This window comes from Odontesthes bonariensis, chromosome 19, assembly GCF_027942865.1.
Source record: "Odontesthes bonariensis isolate fOdoBon6 chromosome 19, fOdoBon6.hap1, whole genome shotgun sequence".
Classification (NCBI taxonomy): Eukaryota; Metazoa; Chordata; class Actinopteri; order Atheriniformes; family Atherinopsidae; genus Odontesthes; species Odontesthes bonariensis.
Genome location: NC_134524.1, coordinates 29,697,453 through 29,724,295, shown reverse-complemented (window position 1 = coordinate 29,724,295; position 26,843 = coordinate 29,697,453). Strand labels below are relative to the sequence as shown.

General features: G+C 39.8%; 1 protein-coding gene across 6 annotated transcripts in view; it reads left to right on the top strand.

The window, feature by feature from the left end:
- Positions 1 to 26,843, top strand: part of ablim2 (actin binding LIM protein family, member 2) — a 173,844-nt gene that overhangs the window by 25,885 nt on the left and 121,116 nt on the right. For 4 of the 6 annotated variants that reach the window (XM_075450692.1, XM_075450691.1, XM_075450694.1 and 1 more), the window contains exon 1: positions 22,714 to 22,924. The exons of 1 other annotated variant lie outside the window; for it this stretch is intronic. In XM_075450692.1, coding sequence (XP_075306807.1) covers positions 22,909 to 22,924 — 16 coding nt within the window. In that variant the 5' untranslated portion in view covers positions 22,714 to 22,908. Of the gene's footprint in view, positions 1 to 22,712; positions 22,925 to 26,843 lie in introns of those variants that run through there. One more of the 6 variants, XM_075450695.1, reaches the window with a different exon arrangement.

Genomic DNA, 26,843 nt, shown 5'->3' with positions numbered 1-26,843 from the left:
TTGTGTTCAAGTACTTGTTACTGTGTTCAATGACAATAAAGTTGAATCTAATCTAATAATCTTTGGTATCAGTGAACCTTCCAAGCAGTCAAAACTGCGTTTGACACCATCACCAAATGGAGTAAAAATCATTTTATGAAGAAGTCTTCATGAATTAGATTAAGGGGAGGTGGGGGCAAGTCACAGAACCTACAAACATGATAAGTATAAGACCTTTAGAAAGGACTTTCGTCCTTTGCGGTGTAAACAGTTGTTGCAAATGCTGGAATAGCAACTTTCTTTACAATATTTTCTGTCATGTTTTTTATCTATTCTTCCAGTTAGTTGGTGAAAGCTCAAGTTATAAGTCTTTGTATAGTCTTGATTCCTTACACACTCTTCTGCTTTTGTAGAATGACCAATAACAACACTTTCTCTCTGAAAAGATCTGTGATTGGCTGACATCACAGGCAGTTTTGTTCTCAATTCTGAATATGTTAGGAAGTGGTGGGCTCTCAGAATACTTTAATCAGAATATCCTGAAAAATAAACTGGAATTTTTGCCTAATGGTGATCAAAATTTACTGCCTATTCCTGCTTTATGCAGAGAAGAACATGTGCTTTGATTTTGTGTTATAATTAGACATGACTGAGTTAAACTTTGTAATACAGGGATTTTTAAAAAAAAAAATCCTAAATGTTTTATAACAGATACAGCAAAGTAATAGGATAACATAAATTCTCAAGAAGTAGTTTGGCCTGTTATTCAGCGAGCACATTTAAAACTGACTTGAATTGTAGACATGCCTATTTTTCTTGATTTTCTAAACACAGTTGATCAAAAATGTATTTCAAAACATGTAGAAAGTTTTGCATTTTTGGAAGTACTGTGTTTAGTTCTAGGAAAGTTTGATTTCTGGTCCTTGGAAAGACAGTGTGAACATTAATTTAATCGTCTCAGTCTCTCTTTTTGATACAAATGTGGTTCTTCCTCTATATGACTCACTCAGACTGAACAGCTTTACAAGTTTTGATTGATTAAGTTATGTCACTGTAAAAGTAAGACAGCATTTCCTCTGAAATGCTTCACATTAGAAGCTGATCAACTTTGCTATTGGTTCTATTTTTATTGCTGTTGATTTGGCTCTTTTTCACTTCCAATAACAAGCTGCAGCTGACAGGGTATCACCTCATATCACAGGATTTCTAATTTGGAGGGTGTTTCCCGCATGTTTACATGCATTAGAACACATATACACACTCACATTCACTCCTAGAGTTAATTTAGAGTCACCATTTGACCTAACATACATGTTTTTGGGTGATGGGAGGAAGCCGGAGAGAAACCCACGCATACAGGGGAGAACATGCAAACTCCACATAGAGAGGCCCCAGGCAAAATTTGAACCTAGAACCCTCGTGCTGTGAGGCAATGGTGCTAACCACCACACCCACGTGCAGCCCCAAAGAAGAGTCATTCTGTTTTTTCTTCCACTGTCCTTCCACTTTATGAAAGAAGCAACACATAAAAACGTCCTTTTTTATTTTCTAACAGTTTGTTCTATCAACCATCACTGGATTTCTAAAATTAAAAAAAGGCACTGATCAAATTTTTACGTGTTGATTACAGTTCACAAATTTGTAAAGGCCTTACAAAATTTAAACAGTAAAAAAAATAAATGAATGACTTACATTTTTGCGATAACTTCACCAGGCTACAGCACCTTCTCTCTCTGCTGCTGGAAATCTAAAAAAAATAAAGTGCTTCAAGGTTTTTGTCCAAAATCCATCAGAAGAAGGATGATAATATACCCTCTTTATCCAAATTGCTTTTTTGATTTTTATTTTCATCTCAAAATGTAAAATTCTATCAGTGAAGTGCTGTATTTTATTTATTTTTTTCACAAATGGAAACAAATGTACTAGGTAATAAAATCAAAGGGATGCAAAAAGGTACCTGCAGGTTAACAAATACAGGTCCAGTGCACTTTACCATTCATGACAATTTAGCTTTTCTTTTTGACATCGTCTGTTTCTTCATTTACCACAAACCAGTCCAAACACCCAATTTTCCTATTACAAATATTACAAATTGTTAGTTTGAGTCTTTTTTAGTCATTAGGAAAAAATTCCAGACTGAACACATGCTTGGCTGAAAGTATCTATGGCTGTTTTGCTACTTGCACGGTCTGTAAAAAAGGAACAAACAAAAAAAAAATTGGAAAGAATTCCCATGAAAATCTGTCAATTCCAATTATGGGCCAACAATTTGGAAATACCTTGGTATGTTTTAAAGCCTAAGTGGATTTCACAAAGTTTATTTGACAAAGACATCAAATTACATCATGTCTTCTGTCTATGTATAAATGGTTGACTCAGTTATCACTCAGATAAAGAGTGCAATCACGCAATTAACACGCCTTAAGCTCTCAGGGACCCCCACCATGCCCCTTGAACGCAAAAAATTACGAGTTTTTCCTTTTGGCTTTGTTCTACAGATTGGTTGATATTTAGTCCATACATGAAAGAAATGAGGAAGTATTAGGATATTTTTTTCAATTTAAAAAGCAGTTTGGTCAGACCACATAGGTCCCACATAATAACCATGCTTAAATATGAGTGTTTAAGTGTATAGGGCCACAATCCAAACACCCCCCAGCAATCAGAAGCAGGCCGAGAGGGCCCCCAGACCCAGGCCACCAACAGCCCCCAAGGAGCACAGAACCCGGGAAGCCCACCGCAGGGACAACCACGCATCCACCCAGAAGACAGCAGAGGAAGCCCCTGGACAGAGCCTCCACAAGCATAGGGCAGAGTCCCCCCGGTGACCAGAGGTGGCAGCCTACCAGCCCCGCCAGGCCCCCGCCACCCAGACATGGGCCGTGCGCTGGAACCGGTCCCCGCGAGCCTGAGCACCACCAAACCCCCCGGTAGAGGCCCCACTCAACACCCGAGAGGGCCAGGCGCCCCAGACAGCCAAGCGCCCTGGGAGTCAAGACGTGCCCACAGGTGGGTGAAGCCGCGAGCAGCGGGGAGAGGCAATGCCCACCCCCCACCATGAACAGCACAAGCAGGCCAGAGGACAGCAAGACCCAGACCCAGTCACCCCATAAATCATATAAGAAAAAACAAACAAACAGAAAAAAAACTGGTAATAATAAAAAAAATACAAAAATAAATAAACACACATCCACACACACTCGCACAGCACATGCATCCATCCCCCAACTCCGCTGGGGTGTGGCGCAGCGGGCACATCCGGGGGCCAGCAGCTCCCCAGCTACCACAGACCCCGAATCAGCAGGACAACTCCTCCTCCTGGCCCCTCCTGCCCCAGGCAGCAACCAGGCAACAGGGGTGTGGGAAAACCCCTCCCCTCGCCCCTCTGGCTCTTCGATATTTTCTAACAGTGAGCATTTAAAATTGAGGGGCAGGCAACCTTGTGGAACTAGGAGCATGGCTCTCCGGGTAGCCTACATACCCAAAGAGCTCCGCCCACCAGATACCACTCAGTGCTACCACCCCCCTAGACCTTGTGTGTGTGTGTCTCATGATTTTGGTGTCTGAAATATCACTCATCAGAGAACTGCTAACTAAGAAATAATCTATTCTTGAATATTAGTGGTGTACTGCTGAGAAGAAGGTGTACACTCTGAGAGTGGGGTGGTGGGAGCGCCAAGCATCACAAAGACCAAAATCATTCATATATTGTTTAACAACATTGGTGGACTGCCAGTTCCGCTGACTTCCTGTAGTACTGCACCTGTCCACTCCTGAGTCAGATACCATGTTAAAGTCCCCTCCTAAGATGACGCTGTTATAACTCAAGTTTCCAATGTGTTTTATTTTCTTTGGTTGATTTCACATTTGAGCACCTGCAGGTTATAAACCTGTGGAATAAACACCAAGTTGTGCTATACATTAGATGCCATATTCACATATACTGTACATGAATAACAAGTGCAAATTCACTGCAATATAAATAAGCAAATCCATATAAATACACAAAAAAGCATCCATAAAGCTATAGACTCTTATTTAAACATCAGTAATTAGTATATAAATATCTGCAACTTGTATAAATAGTTCATATAAATATAAATCAATTTGTAAAGCATAACCAACTAAACCCACAAATATGCACAACAGTTAATTTATCTAAGCAACAACAGACATCACATATCATCCATTGCATTACAGACAACACCAGAGCTATCACCACAAATAGCACAAATAGCAGCAACGGGACCCTTTTACCAATGCCAAGTGAGTAAACCACATCACCCATCATGCACCACCGGAAACAATAGACTATGGCCCGACTACAACACCCAGGATGCACCGCGAATCAGGAAGTAGGCTCGTAAAGGGTAAACGCGCTTCGTTTCAAAATGTTTGTACCGTCAACTCAGACCAATAACTTAACCAGTAATCAGCGGATAAAAACAATGCACTCGCCAAGCGACCACAGTGAAAATGTTATAAAACATCCGACCAGCTGAGTCTAACCCAGCCGCGTCCATCTCTGTTCAGACATTTTAACCCAATTCTGCAGATATTCTAGTTACAAATTAAATTTTGATAAAAGTGAACTTCCTATCAATGAACTGTCTAATTTCCCATTTCGATTTGTTTCAGAGGGTTTCGATATCTTGGCATATTTGTAACTGCTTCTTTCAAGGACCTTTTCAATAAAAAAGTTCGCCCTCTTTCGCCCATTGATAGGTGCAGGCTAGATCTGACTCATGGGTCCACCCTCCCTCTCTCCCTAACTGGCAGAGTTAACCTGGTTAAGATGGTGATTCTCCCCAAATTTCTCTATTTGTTCCAACATATTCTGATTGTTATCACACGGTCCTTCTTTCAGCAGCTAGACCAGACAATATTGTTGTTTCTGTAGTTGAGTAAGCCTTGCTTGACTAATACAGCTTGCACTGTATTAGAAAAGCTGTTTTACAACTCCTGAAAAAGCAGGGTGGTCTTGCACTACCCAAACCTATCCAATACTACTGGGCATGTAACAATAACAAAATCAGTCATTGGCTTGAAAAGAGGAGCCGATGCAGGCCCCTCATGGGCTCTGATAGAACTACAGTCCTCAAAGTTTTCTTTACTGTCCCCCCTCAAGATTCATAACATCTCACAGAACCCTGAAAATTTGGAATCAATTTCGTAAACATTACGGCTTGAATGAGCCTTCAACTTTAGCCCCAGTTGTTAAAAACCATCTATTCCCACCCTCCTTATCAGATCCTACTTTTACTATCTGGCAAAACAAAGGTTTATTGCATGTCAAAGACCTTTACAAAGAGAACATATTTACTGATTTTACAGAGCTCGCAGCCAGGTTTGAATTACCTCACTCTCACTTCTTTCGTTTTCTCCAAGCCAGGCACTTTGTCCAAACCGGGTTTCTGATTGATTCCTTGCTCACCCTCGATCCTGCACAAAAGTGCTACATCTGTGGGATTTACAATTCCATTGACTCCCTTAACCCTGACCAAACAACTCGTTTGAAGCAGATCTGGAAGTAGGAGATAGGAGCTCCAATCTCAGACAATCAATGGGACGAAATCCTTAAACTAGTTCATACATCCTCTATATGTGCAAGACACAGCTTATTACGATGCAAAGTTGTTTTCAGAGTGCACTACGCAAACACCCGACTGGCAAAGATTTACCCAGGCACCAGTGACAGTTGTAATAGATGTAAGCAGTCGCCTGCTAATCACACACACATATTTCAGTCTTGCCCGAACCTCAATGGCTTTTGGCACCAAATTTTTGACACACTTGCAACAGTGCTTGATATGGATCTTAACCCTGAGCCTTTCACGGTCCTGTTTGGCTCTCCTCAACTTGCGACACCTAATCTCCCTGCATCAAAAACCCGGGTATTGGCCTGTACAACTCTATTGACCAGTCGCCTTATTTTGTTTAAATGGAAACAAGTTCTTACTCCTTCACACGAAAGCTGGCTTATAGAGGTCCTAACTCATATCAAACTTGAGAAGGTTAGATTCTCACTGGCAGGTTATAACGCTTTTAACAAAACCTGGCAACCCTTCTTAGAATACTTAAGGCGAGACACGGCAGGCAAAAACAGTGATTTTTCATGCAGTGGTCAATTTTTAGATTTTGGGCCAGTCTACTCCTTCAATATGTGTTCTTTCAACCTGCTATAAAGAAAACGTTGAAAACATAAATTAAAATGTTTATTTCATCACATTTTGTTTACTCGCGACAGTGCGTTTCGCCCCCCTATTTAAATCTTCAAATGCCGTTTTCTCAAAATCAGTTTTTTTGTATTTTTCCAGTATCAATATCTCAGCCTATGGAGCACCTACTAACACCATATTTAATAGATATTAAATATTATATTTAATGAGATATTTAATGAGATAATGCCTAATTTGCAAAATTAAACATACATACATATTTCTAAAACTTGTAATACATTTTCTTTCATACTTGTATAAGTAATCAACTGAGGAAGTTTCATGGTGATATCCATTATTTTAAAATATTATCCTATTCACCTGTAGTGTCTCGCCTTAAAGAGAAAGAAAGAGAAAGTGACTAGATGCCCTCCTCCCTAACGCTGTACTATTTACTACTTTTTCTTTATTTTTAATATATATGTAATGTTTTTATCTGTTTTTTGTTTGTTTTTCTTTCCTAGTAGTGGGTGGGAAGGGACAAGGGTTAACGGTGGTTCATACAAGCCGACTGGCTCAGTTTAAATTCGTTGTTGTTCTCAGTATACGTGTAGGACGACTACCTACCATTTTCCAATTAGATTTTTTGCATACACTGTATGTGTGAATTATTGTTGTATGTGACCGAAAAAACTAATAAAAATTCAATTCAGTTCAATTCAATTTTATTTTTATGGCGCCAAATTATAACAAATGTCATCTCAAGGCACTTCAAAGATACAATCCAATTCAAGTCAACCAGAATCTAATTCATTATAATACAATCATAATGCAATTAAATCCAATTAATTCCAAATTAGTCCAATTCATACATCAAAAAACAAGAAAAGAAAATAGCCTTGCTAAGGAAACCAACAGATTGCACAGAAACTTCTCTTTGTCCCTGTCGTGACTGTGCATGAGGCGACATTTTTAGAAATATGTTTCTTGATTTTCAAAAAAGAAAAGAAGAGAGAGAGAGAGAGAAAAGAACAAAAAACAGAGGAAAAAAACATCACATAACATACAGAACACAAGCACATCTTGGATTACAACAACAATATTCCATAGTCATCGTTAAGATGGATACTATAAACAAAAACATCTAATAGTAAAAAAATAAATGAAATCGACCTTTACAAAATCACATGCTTGTTTACACAGTGAGGTTTTATACAATAGCCAATGTCTATGAATTCACATTTTTAAGGTAACTCATAGGGGGTCCCATGTTTTATCAAACTTATCTCCTCTATCATCGTTATATAATCTCAGTCTCTCCAGATGTAAAGTGTTTGACAATTCTCCCAGCTACAGATTATATGAAGGCGCAGAGTCCATTTTTCATATATACGTAAAATACAGCTTTTTTGCGATCACCATCCCAAATTGAATATCTCTTGTTTCAAATTTATTGACGGCAGAAAGAACACTTGTGGCCCCCAGGATCGCAACCAAAGGGCTCGGTACCGAATTCTTACCGAAAGTCTCAGAAAAAAACTGAAAAATACATTTCTAATAGAAAGCAATATCATTTAGGCCAGGTATGAAAGCGTGGTTTTCACAAATTGGAGTATCAGTATCACTTGGTGCCTTGATATGGAGTTTTATCTGCTCCCATGTGCGCATAGTGCCATTGATTACAAAGCTGTTACTATAATGTGACTTCCCAACTTTGGTGGGGCTGTTGAGTAATGGAGGTCTTGTTACAAAACAATCGTTCTATGTATAGCCAGGCACGGCAGGAATAAGAAGAGGAGGGGGAGGGCTTTCCTCCACCAAGCAAGTATAGACAGATGAGCCGCCCAGTAATACATTTTAAAATTCACTAAGGCAAAACCTCCAGCATCTTTTGGTTTGCATAGATGTTTTTTTGGAGATCCTGATGGCTTTGTAGTTCCAGATAGATGGAATAATAATTTAATCTAATTGTTTAAAGTAATACTGGGCAATGTAACATGGAAGAGACTGAAAGAGATGTAGGAAACGTCGCAGTGCAACCTTCTTAATTGCATTAATCTTACCTACAAGAGAAATAGGAAGAGTCTTCCAAAAATGTGGGGAGAGGGGGCACCCCTGACGGGTTTCGTTGGTTATGATAGAGGCGGTTGGATGTGAATAGATAAGCTCAATCCACTTAATAAAGGAAGGTCCAAAACCTAATTTTTAAAGTGTAAACAACATATAGGGCCATTCCACCTGATAAAAGGCACACTGAGCATCTAAAGAGATTATTACCGTCTCTTCAGTATGTTCTGTATACAAAATATGGAACAGATGGTGCAAATTAATGTACATGTGTCAACTTGGCATAAACCCTGTTTGGTCAGGATGGATAATAAAAAGAAATGTACTCCTTTAATCTTTAAGACTTTGGTTTCAATAGGTAGCAGGGAGATAGGACGATATGAAGAGACCAGGTTAGGATCACGTCCAGGTTTGGGTATAAGTGAAATGTTGGCCTTATATAGAGTAGGAGGCAACCTAGAGTTCAGCAATGAGTGATTCAGCATTCGTAGTATAAGTGGGGAAAGTTTACAGCTAAATACCTTGAAAAATTCTATCCAAAAAAGTCATCTGGTCCTGCTGCCTTATTGTTGCGGAGAGAGGAAATCGCTTCTTTTATCTCACTCAAATTGATGATTCTCTCGATAATTTAGGCAGTCCCAGATTATCAAAAAAAATTTCCATAGTCCCTGGAACAGATCCACCCTGTGACTGATAGACCTTTTCATAAAAATCAGCAAAACATTCATTAATTTTTTTAGGATCCGTAGGGGGAGTACCATCATTTCTCTTGATAGAATGTATGGACCTGCATACCTGAGTTTATCTTAACTGGCGGGCAAATAACCTTTCAGGTTTATCACCAAACTCAAAATGCTTTTGTCCCACTTGGGCCAGCAAACGTGAAACATTTTTGGACAATATACAGTTGTACTCATATCTTAATGCTGAGATCTTCTTTAGTACTTCAGGCTGATTATCCACTCTATATATTGCTTCTAGATCTGATAGTTGACTATCTATTTCAGTAAACCTAGCTTTAAATTTTCTGGTAGTCAAACTGGAGGGGGTCAAGATCCTCAGCAACCTGCAATCTCATGCGACGAACAAGGAGTCTCTCCAAGGTCTTCATGATAATGAGATGTTAAAGCCACCTGTTTGTAGTCATTCAGCTCCACCAGTTGCCCTAATTTGGGTACCGATATGAGACAAGAAGTTTGCTACAAGTTTGACTGCTAGTTGACAACACAGTCCCTGAGAAGTCTTGGACAGACTCCATCTGGGCCTACAGCTCTCCCTGACTGAGTCCTCCATAGTTACACACAGAGGTTGTAGCGGAGGATAATGTAACCACGCAAATTCAGCCAATGCGTCATGTCGGCTTTCCTATTGGCAGTATGAATGCAACCAAAACAAAACAAAAAAAAACCTTAAAGGTATGCATTACAGTCGTGATTAGAGCTCCCCAGTTCCCAGTTACCATCAGGGAATCCCCAGAATTTTTGATCTAAAAAGAGCCAAAAGGATGTTTTTTTTATTCCATGCAGTATATGTGAAATTCAGGCATAAGAGCATGTAGCTACCTCCACTGGTGGCACTACAGTGTTCTAATCACAGACACCAAAAGCCACTAACTTTCAGGTAAATCTGCATGGTAGATTTGCATGGAATCCTGCTTACAAACAAAGAAAATGATAACATTGATAATGAGTTTCTTAAGAGCAAAAATACTATTTTGATCAGCCTTCTTTTCGTGCTTTATCTGCAAGATCCATTTAAACATCCATTTTTCACACACTGCCACAAATATGACTCGTTTAATCAGATACAACTTGTATCCCTTCAATTCTATTTGTAATTGGTGCAAATCTTAGTTCTTAGTGGAACGTAGAGGGGATCATTCAGTTTAGGAACAAAGCCCTAGCACTACTGAACTGAGTAAGCATTATGGTTGAGTTATATAGCATTGTTTAGGCCTAAAGCAACATGGCTAGTTGGACAGTGATAAACTTGTCCAGTGGCTATGAATATTTAAACAGAACTTAATAAAACTATTTGAGCAATATAATAGATTTCTTCTCCTTTCCAGAGGGTGGTGGTAATGAACCTGAAACTTTTTAGATGTGCCACAAAACTCTTTAGCTGAGAGAGAACTCCAGTAAACACCCAAGGGAGAGTGTGAAATTAATAAACGACATAGGCTTTTTTTATCATCACAATCTATCAACTACAACCTCTCTTGTGCTATAGTAGTCTGACTTGGGGATATCAAATGGCTTTTGGTTTGAATGACTGTAGCAAATGGGAATATGGGTGAAAGGTTAAGATACTATATCCTGATAATAAATCACCTAAAGAATCCTTCCAAAATATCCAGCATGGGGGAAGTGCATGCTTTCTCTTTCAAACCATCCCCTTTCCCCCAACAGGAACTTAGTACAGCATGTGCAGGATGACAGATTGAGCTGACCACAGAATGCTGCATCTTGCACAAATCTAACCTAACCCCTGCAAAATGCTCTGCAGGAAGGTTTAGAGGAAAGAGGGAAAGGGATAGGATCTCAGTGTGACTGTAAAGTCTTTTAAGCTAAATTTAAGTCGATGCAGATATCCGTCTCACTTCTTTTCGGTGGCTTATCTTGGCCAGGCTCTAAAAGGCAGTACAAGCTGAGCTATTTCTTTCTCAGTTTTCTTGCATTGTTACTGCATTTGATCTCTACCAGATGCTGCTGCTTTTTTAGATTGTGTTGGCCTTGCCAGACATGATACTCGAGTGAGCTTTGCAGCTAGTTTTTGGCTGCGAAAATTATATTTGACATTTTGCTACTCTTAAATGTTACCACTTGGCCATATTTTCTGTTTTTGCGTCTTTTATTTTGGCTTAACTGGAAGCAGCAGCTCTCTGTTTTGGTACTGATTTTGGGTGTGTTGTGAATGCCACTTGACAGCTCTGGTGTTGAATGATTTGCTATGCAGATCTTTTTCTTGTGTCTTTTATTCACTCACAGACACACATACACAGCATTGCCTGGTGCCTGCTGCTGAGTCACATGCCACAACCCACCGGTAAAGCTTCCTACCATTTACTTAACATTTCTTTTGGTACAGTGATGATCTGTCACAGCTTTGGACAATAGAGAATAAAATAATAGAGATAATGAGGATATGTGCGAAAGAGACAGGAGCAGTGTAATGATAAAATAAGACTATGCTGTATGTCCATTCCAGAATTATTTCTTTGCTCACTGACAGTCAGTTTATTACACAGTCCTGTGTTACATCCTCTAAGTTATTTTTGGTACTTTTAATAACTTCCTCCACAGGCTCCTGCTGGTCTGAATTGGCAGGGTAGATTAAATTCACCTGCCACGTCACAGCTATGAATGCAGCTTGTGCTATACCAGATTCAAGAGACATTCTTTGTTTGTTGGCCAATCCTCAAACGTTAACAGCTGATGGTCAGGAGGGTAGAGATGGGACCAAGTCACACATGTGCAAGTCTCAATTAAGTCTCAAGTCTTAGCTTTCAAGTCTCAAGTAAGTCCCAAGTAATTTTTTCTTGGGCAAGTCAAGTCAAGTCAAGTCCTGTAACAGGTCAAGTCAAGTCAAAGTCAAGTCACCTTATTATTGCAATTTTACCTGCAGAATCTGATCTTAATAAAGTGAAAAGACAAGATACAAGTAACTGTCAGTAAACATCATTGGCCAATGTGTCCAACCTGTCCTGATATGTATCATATCAAGCTAACGTTAGCTAACTACCGACTAGGCTAACAGGATAATTTTAGCTAATTTGACAAGCAGTTACTGGTCAGAATGGATCTTCAAATGACGAACAAAGTTCGAAGTTGTCGTCTGGCTGTCCAAGATGTTGATGCCGCATGTCTTGCACTGTGCTGTTCGTCTTTTGCTGTCAAAATGGCAATACGAAAGCCGAAGAGAACGACTCTCGGCCCCCTCCCGCTGACATGTTGATGCATATCTGATATGAGTTTATTCTCTCCAATAAGCACGTAAGGTATGTAGAGAGGGCTTGACTGATTGACAGGGTTGTGATTCAATCATGACGCCATTCTCAGCCTGCGCTCCTACCGGGTAATCAATATTTTTTTTTAAATTAATTTATTCATTTTATATTCAAACTGAAAACATGAACTGAATAACACTCAAGTCATTCAAGTCATCGTGTCTCAAGTCAAGTCAAGTGCCGAGTCTTTAACTTCCAAGTCCGAGTCGAGTCCTGAGTCTTTTATTTTTTGTCAAGTCAAGTCACAAGTCATCAAAACAGCGACTCAAGTCGACTCGAGTCCAAGTCACAGTGACTTGAGTCCCCATCTCTGCAGGAGGGTAATGAGAATACTAATCTACAGCCTGGCATGAGATGAAATAAGGCTTAGGCCCCAAAGCAAACATGCAAATAATAATGAGATGTTCAGCATATCTCATGTTAGCATGCTAGAATTTGCTAATTTTCAGTTTAAAGTACAGCTGAGGGTCATTGGAAGGCTGTTGGTTTAGTAACTATGGGGTCATAAAGCAAAGTAACCTGAAAATGATGGAACATGGTGTGAAGCAAGAGTGGATTAATCATCTGACAAATATTAATATATTTGTGGTGTGATTGGCTTATTAGAAGTATAAGTACTATATTGCCAAAACACATGGCCACAGGTGTATAAATTAAAGCACCTCGGCATGCAGACTGCTTCTACAAACATTTGTGAAAGAGTGGATTGCTCTCAGGTGCTCAGTGAATTCCAGTGTGGTACCGTGATAGGATGCCAACTGTGCAACAAGTCAAGTTGTAAAATTTACTTGCTACTAAATATTCCACAGTCAACTGTCGGTGGTATTATAACAAAGTGGAAGCGATTGGGAACGACAGCAACTCAGCCATGTAGTGGTAGGCCACCCCAGAGCGGGGTCAGCGGGTGCTGAGGCGCATTGTGCGCAGAGGTCGCCAACTTTCTGCAGAGTCAATCACTACAGACCTCCAAACTTCATGTGGGCTTCAGATTTGCTCAAGAACAGTGCGTAGAGAACTTCATGGAATCCGCCACTGGACTCAGTGGAGATGCATTGTCTGGAGTGATGAATCACACTTCACCATCTGGCAATCTGATGGACGAGTCTGGGTTTGGCGATTGCTAGGAGAACGGTAATTGTCTGACTGCATTGTGCTAAGGGTAAAGTTTGGTGGAGGGGGGATTGTGGTGTGGGGTTGTTTTTCAGGAGCTGTGCTTGGCCCCTTAGTCCCAGTGAAAGGAACTGTGAATGCTTCAGCATACCAAGAGATTTTTAGGACAATTTCAAGCTCTCAAATTTGTGGAAACACAAAGCAAGGTCCATAAAGACATGGATGAGCGAGTTTGGTGTGAAAGAATTTGACTGGCCTGCACAGAGTCCTGACCTCAACCCGATAGAACACGTTTGGGATGTATTAGAGCAGTGACTGAGAACCAGGCCTTCTCGTCCAACATCAGTGTCTGACCTCACAAATGCGCTTCTGGAAGAATGGTAAAAAAATCCCATAAACACACTCCTAAACCTTGTGGAAAGCTTGCCCAGAGGAGTTGAAGCTGTTATAGCTGCAAAGGGTGGGCCGACATTATATTAAACCCTATTGATTAAGAATGGGATGTCAAGAGACTTCCGGGTCACGCTTAAGATGGCAGCTTGATTTTTGCGCTCCCCAACGGTTTAGTAAAATAACCCTGAAAACATTTGAGATAGTATCGAAGTGAGTGTTTTTGCACATGATGGAAAACAGGGTTGCTACAAGATGTAGGACAACTATGTCCACGACCGAAAACGATGAATGGACACCGCAAGATTGCCGAAGTAACGCTGGCTCTCCGACCCATTATGAGAGCGAGGAAGATGGCGCGGGTGATGCTAGCTTACGAAGCATACTGAACGAACTGAAGGACTTCAGACGGGACAATAAACAACATCTTACAGAGATTAAACAAGAGCTACGTAGAACAAACAATCGACTGGATGAAGCCGAGGGGCGAATTGACGAAGCAGAATCAGCACTACAAGCAGCAACGGCTTTCACAGCGCCAGGCTAACATGGAGGCTAAACTGATAGACCAGGAAGGACGGGCTCGCAGAGATAATATTCGGATTTATGGCATACCCGAAGAGGCGGAGGGCAACAACATCCCCGGCTTCCTGGAAAATCTACTGAGGGACTCGCTTGATTTTCCACATGAAATGGAACTCAAAATCGAGAGAGCACACAGGGCGCTGGCACCTAAGGCCACCGGCTCACAGGCGAAGCCCCGGTCTCTCATTGCCAAGTTTGCGAGCTACAGGATAAAAGAAGAGGTGATCCGTAAAGCGTGGCAGAAAAGAGAGGTTTTCTACAATAATGCCCGCTTCTATGTGGACCACGACTACCTGCCTACAATCCTGAAAAGACGTATCGAATACGCTGAAGTGAAGAAAATATTAAAGGAAAGAAAAGTGAAGTTCCAGACGCCCTACCCAGCAAGGCTACGGGTTTTCTACGGTGACGGCACTCGCCTGTATCAGAGCGCGACAGAGGCGACAGAAGACATGGCTTCACGGGGATTTCCAGTCACCATCATACCTGCCCCGACCAACCCGGACCAAAGTGAGTTTTAACTCCTATCCACATGGCAGGTGGCCGGGAACCGGCGCGCCGGAGCTTCGAACATGACTGATAAAACGGATAAAACCTCCCGGTCGAAGTACAAAGACAAACTGCAGGAATTCAGACGGAGAACCCCTGCAGATGAATGAACGATGGACGACAGCGTATTTGAGTCACTGTGAAGCAGATAAGTCCGTGGTGGTCTGTTCCTTATGCCAGTCACCACCTGTTTACATTATATTACAGATTAAGTTGATTTAATTTGAAGTTTTATTACTCCTACATCTTACTCTTAAACTATGTAAAGTTGTTGGGATGCCAATATATTAATAACAGACATTTTCCACCTTTTGACACATTTCTTTATTTCAGTTATGACTGCAACCGTTATGCAGCCATCTCAAGGGGCCCTGCTCTTTGAAAAGAGCAGGTTATCCCTTTATGGGTGCTCCAACATCTCGAGCACCTCAAAGGCTCATCTAGAAAGAGCCTCATTATTGGAAGCAAAAGACTTTAAGGAATGTACTGACATTCTGGTTCATATTATTTTGTTATTGTTCTTATATTGTTATGTTCATTTCTCGATGTTCACGAGAATTACAGGGATGTACAATGTTCTGAGTGCTGGTCACTGTGCAGGGAGAATCCTAACAAGTGCAACACCCGTAGGAGACCATGGCTGATAACCATAACCTTAAAATAATTTCATTTAACATAAATGAGGTTTTAAATCTGACTAAAAGAAGTAAGATCTTGAGTAAAATGAAAAAAGAGAATGCACAAATTGTAATTTTACAGGAAACGCACCTTAACTCTACCGAACATGAAAAGTTGAAAAGAATGGGTTTTTCTAAAGTGTATTATTCATCTTATAAATCAGGCCACAGGAGAGGGGTAGCCATTTTATTATCTCATAGAGTTCCATTTGAACATCTTTCAGAAATAAAGGACAAGGAGGGAAGATATTTACTAATTTCAGGAAAGATAGAAGGGGTCCAAATAACACTACTGAATGTTTACGCCCCCCCAGGAAGTGATTTTACCTTTTACAGAAAATTGTTTGATCTAATGACAGAAGCGACGGGTATTCTTATATGTGGGGGGGATTGGAATATACGCCTTAACCCCAGACTAGACTCTTCAAGAGGATCTACCCAGACCTCCCTACACAAGAAACTTAAGATTCTCATGTCAGAATTGGGTGTGTTAGACCTCTGGAGAGACTTCAACCCAACAGGTCGGGATTACACCCATTATTCTCATCCACATGCAGTCTATTCCAGAATCGATTACTTTTTTATTTTTAAAAGAGATCGCCATAGAATACATTACTGTGAGATAGGTAATATTGACTTGTCGGATCACACGCCACTATCGTTGTCGTTACAAATCAGTAATAACCCTGGAAATACACTATGGAGGTTAAACTCAAGTATTCTAAACAATTTACAATTTAAAACACGAATGAAAGAAGAAATAAAAATGTTCATTAAAGAAAATTATAATGGGGGGTCGGCTCAGAAATGGTGTGGGATGCACTGAAAGCCGTTTTTAGGGGGAAAATTATGTCTTTTTGTGCATATAAAAAGAAAGAAAGACAATTAAGATTATCAGAATTAAACAGAGAATTAAAAAACATAAAAAGGAGTCAGATCCAACTCTTATCTCAAAACTAAAGGAAGTTAGGAATAAGATAAATATTTTGTACGCACAAGAAATAGAAAAAAAGTTGATTTATACAAAACAAAAATATTACGAATCTGGTTCAAAATTTGCGAAGCTTCTGGCGAGGAAACTTCAAAAGCAACAGGCAGATAGCACGATCTACAAAATTAGAGACCCGGACTCTAAAACGGTTTTATATAAGCAAAACGAAATAAAAATGACTTGTGAACAACAAATCAGTCAGTTCTTAGATTCTCTCAACTTGCCTACCTTGTCAGAAGACCAAAATACAAAGTTAATAACTGCAATAACAGAAGAGGAGTTGAATAAGGCGATCTCTAAGCCAAAAGCAAACAAATCACCTGGCCCGGATGGTTTTGCTTCAGAATGGTATAAGACTTTTAGGTCTGAGTTAATACCTAGCCTTCTCCTGACATTTAACGCAGCTTTAAAAGAGGGAAAAATCCCACCATCGTGGAGAGAGGCTACTATCTCTGTTATTCCAAAGGAAGGAAAAGACAGACTGGATTGCGGGTCATATAGACCAATCTCAGTTCTTAACACCGATTACAAACTATTCACCTCAATTCTTGCCAAGAGGGTCGAAAAGGTCCTTCCCCAACTTATCCACACTGACCAGACTGGGTTTATCTCACAGAGACAGACCCATGATAATATTAGACGTTCGTTACACATACTGAATCATATCCGAGAACATAAATTACAAGCCTTATTGGTCAGTCTAGACGCGGAGAAGGCCTTTGACTCTGTGAGTTGGAAGTTTCTATATAAAGTTTTGGAGAGATTTGGATTCCACAAATTGTTTATTAAAGGAATTAGCACACTATACAATAACCCAACTGCACGGATAAAAATAAATGGGTACTTATCAGACACTATTAAATTAGAACGAGGTACAAGACAAGGTTGCGGAATGTCGCCATTGCTTTTTGCACTTTATATTGAACCCCTTGGTCAATGGATAAGACAGTCCGATGGCATTAAAGGCATCACCATAAAGGGAGAACAACACAAGACTGCGTTATATGCAGACGATGTTCTGATATATTTAAGGGAACCCTCGAGCTCACTTCCTGAACTGTTTAAGCTGTTGGATACTTTTGGTAAATATGCAGGATATAAACTAAATGTTCAGAAAACCCAGATTTTGACATTAAACTATACTCCACCTAAACAACTGCAAGATAAATTTAATCTCAAATTGGACCGGACCTGAAATATTTGGGTGTGCTGATTCCAAAAGATGTTTCCACACTGGTAAGGATTAATTATGATCCCCTTTTGACCAAAATAAAATCAGATATACAGAGATGGAACTCCAACCCTTTCATGAGTCTTACCCAAAGAATTGAATCAGTAAAAATGAACATTCTCCCGCTACTCCTTTTTTTGTTTCAGGCTCTCCCCACAGAAATCTCTGCAAAGCAATTCTCTGAGTGGGATAAAATGATTTCCAGGTTCATTTGGCAAGGGAAAAAACCCAGAGTTAGGTTCAGAACGCTACAACTGCCAAAAGAGGAAGGAGGTATGGCGGTACCACATCTGAAAGATTATTTCTACTCAGCTCAAATCAGACCATTGTTGAATTTGTGCAATCAAGACTACCATGCCAGGTGGAAAGATATTGAATTGTCACTAATTAAGGACCCTCCAATTCAGGCAGTATTAGGCAATAAGGATTTAGAAAAAATTATAAACAGCACACAAAACACATGGATAAAATTCCAACTTAAAATATGTAACTCTGTTAGGGAGGAATATAAATTATTAGACAAACTAAGAATACTTAGATGGTGCGCTTATGACCCAGATTTCAAGCCTAATGAGTCGGACTCTAGATTTAAAAACTGGATAGCCAAAGGAATAACAACATTTTACTCAATAACAGATAAGGGACAATTAAAAGATTTTCAAACTTTAAAAGAAAAATATGCTCTGGAAAAGCAAGACTTTTATAGGTATTTACAACTACGTCATTATTTTGACCAAGTTACTAAAAAATACCCACCAGATATGGATGACCCAGTGCTGAAAGAAATTTTAGGAGCCTATATGTCAAAGTTAAACAAAGGTATTATATCTAGACTGTATAAAGGCTTCATGACAAAAAAATCTCACTCCACAGAGTATGTTAAAAATAAATGGGAAAATGAAGGTAATTTTGAAATCTCGAAGGAAGAATGGTACAACTATTGCATCTTTCAATGGAAATGGACCAACTCGCATACATGGAGAGAATTTGGATGGAAATGTCTAATTAGATTTTTTATTACCCCAAAGCAGAAAACACACTTCACAGGAGAGGATTTAAGGTGCTGGGTTAGGTGTGTGGTAGCCAGGATGCAAATCACTGGCATATATTCTGGGATTGTCCAGTCATAAGACAGTTCTGGTTAGAGATACACAAAATTTTGGAAAGTATATTTAATGTGAAAATACCTTTCCAGTTTTGCATTTTTATTTTAGGGAAAAATGATTTTCACCCAGGGCACTTCAACAATTACTTATTTGGTGTTCTGATTTCTGTTTGTAAAAAAACCATCACTAAGCATTGGCTGCTTCCTGACTCCCCCACAATAGAGGAATGGAAGGATATAGTTAACGAAGTATACCTAATGGAAAAAATTACTTTTTCACTTCGCCTACAAATGAACAACTTTATTAAGTTGTGGTCGGAATGGGTCTCCTATGTACAACAGTCACGGCCAGATTTTATGGAGTTAACAAATTGATAGATTTGATTTTTGTGGTGTCTTGTCTTTTTGTTAGTTTTATTTATATATTTATTTAACTCTTGGGATTTATTTGTTTTGTTTCAGTTTTTCTTATAATCTGATACACAGCTCTACGGTCTAAAGAAGAGGTTGCTCGGTTTCTTGATTATTTTATTTAATATTTTATTTAATTGTTTAAAGAAACCCAGATGTTGATGTCCCAACATACCATGTACATTTCTGTTACATCCCTCTGTCCTTTTTATTTTAATAAAGAAAAGAACATGGAAAAAAAAAAGAATGGGATGTCAATTAAGTTCATATGTGTGTAAAGGTAGATGAGCGAATACTTTTGGCAATATAGTGTAGATACTTTACTGGAAAAGTGAAACCATTATCTACTAACATATCCTGATAGTTTCAAGGGAACATTGTAGGGTTACCCAAATCAGAAAGTTTCACCCACTAAAAACTGGGAATGTGTGGACCAAATTTCATGTCAGTTCATTCATTTGTTGTTGACATTTTTCACTCAGAACCAAAAATGTTAACTTGTCTACTTGATAAAAAGTCAAGAATTCACCAGTGTCAGTTAGGTGCTTTGTATGTGAACCATGAATAGCTTCAGCATATATGATGAAAAACTATGTCATAGATGTAGAAATGTGTGCTAGTTTTGGGAGGCCAAATGATAAGTGAAGGGCTCACTAAAGTTCTGAGGATTTTTATGCTGAGTAACCAGTGTATTTATTAAATATAAATGAGTCTGGGTGGTTACTTAATCACTGTGGAAGTGGTCATTGTTCTGTTGGGGCCTCGAACATGGAGGACGTCCAGTATTATTACCCTTAACCGAAGGTGACCCTTCACCAGCTGAATGAAGAATGGAATGATTGTTTACCTATACTTTTCATACAGTGTTCTCTCACATCATGCAAACAAATGGCGTATTCTTTGACCATTTAAACTATCATGAAATGTGCAATTAGTATGTTAAGTCACCCTTACATATAATATTTTACATATAAAGCAACTGTTTTTCCTCATTCAAAAAGTATCTGAAGTAAAACCAGAATCCAAATACCAAGAAGCACACTGAAGCTTAATATGAAGTCACCTCGAACATAAATCGGAAAACTAGACAAGCTTCAACTCCACACAGCTGTACTGTATGTGTTAAACGACTTCAGAGTAACACAAGTGTTGTTTGTGAAATAAAAAGTTACTGCCACATTACATATTTTCCAACAATGAAGTGATCTTATCTCAAAATGAAATAAGTCTGTTTTGTAGAAATTATATCATTATGTACATAGCTTTGTTTTGCTCTTCAATCGCTTCCTGAAATAGCTCTCTTCTTAAGCTAGTTGTTAGCTTTGGCTATCTGCACAAGCTGAATGTTTTTGATGATATACACATTACATTACAATACATAATGTCAACATATCATATTTGTATCCTGCTTAATGCCAATCTTTTCCATCTGTATGTTATCCTCCTCTCTGTTCTCAAATATGCTTATTAATACAGCTAAATTCCTAAGAAAGCTCATGTTATTCCCATTTTTTGTTTGTTTCCATTGTCCAACTGCAAAACAAGTTTGAAATGTGACTGCAGATTGGCCATTTGATACTACGTGGTTACTATAAATGCATCTTGTGGGCGCGTTGCTCCGCTGCAGAGACAATGCGGCTGCTTTTTCTCCTGCTGACTGAGTAAAGTGGAAAAATTACTAAATGTAAATGCTCTTTCAGTTAGCTGTAGCTAATCCAGCTAAATATTGGGTAACATAATACACTGCTCAAAAAAATAAAGGGAACACCTAAACAACACAATGTAACTTCAAGTCAATCACACTTCTGTGAAATTAACCTGTCCAGTTAGAAAGCAACACTGATTGTGAATCAATTTTGCCTGCTGTTGTACAAATGGAACAGACAACAGGTGCAAATGAAAGGCAATTAGCAAGGAGTGGTTCTGCAGGTGGTGACCACAGACCATTTCTCTGTTCTCTGTTTCTTTCTGGCTGATGTTTCGGTCACTTTTGCATTTTGTCAGTGCTCTCACCCCTAGAGGTAGCATGAGGCGGTGTCTACAACCCACAGGAGTTGCTCAGGTAGTGCAGCTCATCCAGGATGGGACATCAATGTGAGCAGTGGCAAGAAGGTTTGCTCTCTCAGCACAGTGTCCAGAGCATGGAGGAGATAGCAGGAGACAGGCCAGCACACCAGGAGATGTGGAGGGGGCCATAGAAGGGCAACAAGCCAGCAGCAGGACCGCTACCTCTTCCTTTGTGCAAGGAGGAACATGAGAAGCACTGCCAGAGCCTTGCAGAATGACCTCCTGCAGGCCACTAATATGCATGTTTCTGCTCAAACTGTCAGAAACAGACTCCATGAGGGTTGTATGAGGGCCCGACGTCCACAAGTTGGGCTTGTGCTTACAGACCAACACCATGCAGGGCAATTGGCATTTGTCGGAGAACACCAAGATTGGCAGATTCGCCATTGGCGCCCTGTGCTCTTCACGGATGAGAGCAGGTTCACAGCCCTCCATGTGCTTGCCAGAGGTACCCTGACTGCAATCAGGTACCGGGATGAGATCCTCAGACCCATTGTGAGACCATATCCTGGTGTAGTGGGCCCTGGGTTCCTTATGATGCATGACAATGCTCGGCCTCATGTGGCTGAAGTGTGTCGGCAGTTCCTGCATGATGAAGGCATTGATGCTATGGTCTGGCCTGCCTGTTCCCCAGACCTGAATCCAATTGAGCACATCTGGGACATCACGTCTCGTTCCATCCACCACAGACTGTCCAGGAGTTGACTGATGCTTTAATCCAGATCTGGGAGGAGATCCCTCAGGAGAACTTCTGCTTCCTCATCAGGAGCCCAGGTGTTGTAGGGAGGTCATACAGGCACATGGCGGCCACACACACTACTAAGCCTCATTTTGACTTGTCTTGAGGAATTTCCACTGAAGGAATTGTTATTTTAGTGTTCACTTTATCTTTTTGAGCAGTCGTAATTAGGTTGAGATTCAGGTTTTACAACACTGGAATTATGTTTTCATACAAAAAATGTTGATAATGCCAGCTTTAAGCTCTTCAGTCATTTTATTTTCCATTAAATCTCAAATTTTCACTTCAGCTCATACTATCATAATTGATTTATCTCCTCATTGGTACTGTAAGTGCAGCTTGATGATTTTAAGATGGTAATGAAAGGAAAATTAGATGAACACAAAATAATGAGCTATGTAACATTTTAAGCTTTAAACCAAGCAAGTAAGTGTCAGACACACTGAAAACTACTTAGGTTATCACTGAGATATCAAGGTTGAGTGTGGTGTAGATTGGGAAGAGTGGGACACACCCACTGACAGATTACCAGGAGGAGGTGTCATTCTCTTGGAGCTCCACATGCTTCTATTTATAAAAGATTGTTGCAATAACTCAGGGAGGTGGGAAAGAGAGAGAGAGACATAGGGGGGGCATATGACCTGCAGCTCATTCCAGAGATAGTAATGGAAAGAGTGCTCACTCTGTGCTCCAACCTGTCAATACACTCAAGCTACTGAGCAAGTAGAGGATGTGTCGCAACGCTGTCTGTGGACTCTGAGAAGATTTCTGGGATATTGTCTGTAATTCTTATCATCCAAGGACACAACAATATATCTTATTAGGTCTGACAACTGAGCAAAAATGCCAGAGGAGAAAGGTAATGATGATTTTTAATAAGCTTCCATAAGCTGTTTATGATGTATTCACCTAACAGAATATAGTTTGCAGCAAAATGTTTTTCCTATAATTTTTCTTTTTCACCACTCATTTTGCTTTAAATAGAAAACACAATTTTATCTTAATTGACTTAACTCAGATAAAGGCAAAATTTCTAAATGTTAAGCCAAAATGTTTGGATTCAGGGTGTGGGTTTTTCTGTATAAATTCAACCACAGTTTAACAGACCCCCTGTTATATAATCCCTGACTGCAGTTTAGGGCACTTTCTGTGTGAATGTGAACAGGAACATCAAGGTTGTGGTAGAAAGCTGAGTGCTTACACTGCAGGTTGATATGCAACAACAGTGCTTCTTTTGGGCTGCTTCTGCAGGGATGGCGGCCAGTTGCTAATAAATACTCATGATATGATATCCTTATAGTTATTCACAGTGTCACTGGTATTGCATAACAAAGTGACCTTTTAAAACTAGTACTGTGATATCTTTTGATTGTTACAGCATATGCTGTGCAAGCCTAAAGGGACTAATATTTTAATAAAAATTCCCATAATATCTCCTTGGTGAGTGCAAAAAGCTTCCTAAATGTACCAAATTGTCAAAACAAATATAATTTCTCATTAAGAATGTTTATTACCATATTTTATGTCACTGGGTTTTGATTCAGATTAGAAAATATGCTCTACAGCAGAGTATAGTATCCTGAACAAGCCTTCACTATTTGAATTGAAGCACTTTTCACCACTGACCTCTACCCAGTTGGCTTTGAAAAGAAACCTTACTGCTGGTCCTCATAAACAAACCATAAATATTTCATTATCTTCTCCTCTGTCTTGTTTTCAGCACTGGTAAGACTCCTTTTTTTTGTTGCTTTCGAAACATAGACATAATTTTGTTTTGTGTAGAGCAGGGAGGTGTGTACACTGCTATTTTAATGCAACAAAGCTTGTTAAGTTAATTGGTATGGACACAGAGGTAACACACCCACACTTACTCACTGCCATGTGCTTCGACACGCAAATATTCATAGAGTACAAGGACATCCTGGGAAGATGCTACAAGCTGTACCATATAAGTATTTAACCTTAATCAAATGAAATATAAATTTTGCATGTTGCTTTGCACTGAATGCACAAGCTGATGGGTGTGTATTGAGGCTACAAACTTAGCCAATAAGCTAATACAGCAGCTCAGACTACTGCCCCTGCCAAAGAGAGTGTATCCTGGGTGTGTGATGTAATGACTGGCTGGTTGTCAGCCGTCACAACGACGCCCAGCGCTATTCCTAACCTGCCAGTAAACAAACCATCTATGTGTCCATCTGTTTGCTTTTATCACACATTGCTACATTTCATATTAAAGGAGGATTATTATCTACAAATAAAGCAAATTTTCATGTGCTTGAGAGAATATGTGTGGGTGTCTTAAGTGATGACCCACCACAAAAAAACTTTTCACCTTAAAGAAGTCGTGGTCTGAAAATATTTAATTCATTGAGACATTCAAATTTGCAGGGACTTATTTGTCACAGTACTTGTACTGAGTCCAAATGGCCAATCTATGTCATCCACCCAAAACTTAAAATTGTGCTGCATTTGCTGTACCTCACAACAGGGATGAAGAAACTCTTTAGCTGTTTTTGCTTTGCTATCAACAGGTAATTCTCAACTTTAGGAAGAAATTAGCTATTGATTTTCTACCAACCATATTATGACTCGAGACAACATTGCGCCTGAAAAAGGGATCTGTACTAACTCTCTGTGGCCAAACAGACAGCCCAGTCTTATATTACATGTATTAGTCCACTTTTTCAAAATGTGGAGTCCACTGTTGTGAATTGTGAGATGGTAACGTATCCCCAGGCTGTAGTTTTCTGTTTGGCAGCTTTCACGACTCCTTGTGAGAATCGCAACTTGTGACGCTGTGTTTAAGCCGTTACTATATCGATATATGTAGCTGTCTGACGGGGCTGCACGGTGGTTAGCACCATTGCCTCACACCAAGAAGGTCAAATCCTGGCTGGGGCCTTTCTGTTTGCATGTTCTCCCTGTGTATGCGTGGGTTCTCTCCATGTACACCGGCTTCCTCCCACCGCCCAAAAACATGCATGTCGGGTTAATTGGTGACTATAAATTGTCCTTAAGAGTGAGTTTTAGAGTGAGTGGGGTCCTGTGATGGACCAGCGGCCTAACCAGGTGTACCGTGACCGTGTACTCGCCCAGTGACAGCTGGGATAGGCTCCAGTTGACGATCCCTTACTTACTTTTCTACTAAATGGTTAAGCTGTGAGTTGAATTAACTCATTGGCTGCCATTGACGTCTATAGATGTCAATTTAAAAAAAAACGCTGACTGCCAAAGACGTCTATAGACGTCAATTGCGTTTTTTAACGGAGCGGGCTGGGGAACAATCTAGCGGAGTTTGTCACTAAATCTTAGGCTTGTAAACACTAAACAGAGAATATACTGGCAAAATTACCCGCAAGGTAGCAGCAGTGCCACTTTGCACAAAAAAAAAGCGTGTTTTCTCCATTTTTTTGGTCAAACAGCTGTTTTTGGTGAAACCAACCTATGTTCTACTGTCTATTACTAAAGGACTGAAAATGGTAGAAACAAACTTTTTTCTTGATGAAAGAAGAGAGTCTACTCTTTCTTTTGGTAATTTCGGTGTGTACATAGTCACAAGACACACTTTTCTGTGGGTCTTGGAAAATCAGTCAAAATACTGTAAAACACTTGGCAGTATGGGTCTCTCTGCACTGAAAATGGCTGGCAGCCAATGAGTTAAGTGGGTATAAAAAATGGATGGATGGATAGCTGTCTGATCATGTATTCTATAACATATGAAGCTCATCATGTGCGTACATTTTAATTCCAACCACACCTAACCCTAACCGTTTAGTAGAAAAGTGAGAGATTGTGAGTGGGAGGAAAGAAGAAAAGCACAATGACTGTTGAAAACATGATGAACATTTACATGACACTTGGAAGAAAAAAAAACAGAATTGTGGTAGTCCAATCAAAACTGGACTTTTGTAACGTTAACATGTTAGTGTATTTGGAGATTGAATCACTCCTGCGTGTATATGGTTGTATCAAGGTTTGATCGCGTTTCGTCTTTTTGTAAAAACAATAAAGTGTGAATGTGTGTTATTATAGCTGATCTTGTTCACACATTTTTCTGTTGCTTTTGTCAGATGGCTAAATGTCTCAGAAATTGTGGCTGAAATTCAGCCCAATAAGAGTAAGTGTTCATTTGTGTTTGTTAGTTTGTTTGGTCTGTGCTCACTAAGGGGCTGCATTATTTGTGCAGTTAAAGGTAGAGTAACATCCTGTGATGAAAACAGGCTGTTGTATTCTCTTCCTGAGGTGCTAAACTGGCTTGCCATATTATGGCAGTGTTTTGCACTAGCTATGCTCAAAAAGCTGACAATGCTTTCTACAGAGAGCCTATATTCATTCTTGCTGTTTCCGTGTGGGTTGAAATACGCACCCTGCAAAACTTATGCCACTCCAATCCCTCACCGACTTTTTACAACAACTCTTTAATTCCTGCTTGCACTGCCCTTTGTGTCCCCCCGAATCAGCTCTCTTGCTTTTCAGGACAGCAGAGCATCCTGTACCACACATTTACTGATAAGTTTTTCTGCAGCATCCTAGTGGGGCTCGTTCTTCCCCAAACTGTTGCTGTAAAGCCAAAAGCACAATATTATCAATTGTCATTGAAAAGATTTCTTTTCATTTAAACTCTAAAAACAAACTGTATTTAGGCATTGTGGGCATAAAAGATAATGTAGGATCCTGTCTGAGGTTTAAAGCTGCAGTCGGCAGGTTTTCAAAATTGCGAGTCTAAAGTCGGAAAATTCGAACTGATACAACTTTCAGGTCCCTCCCCCAACCTC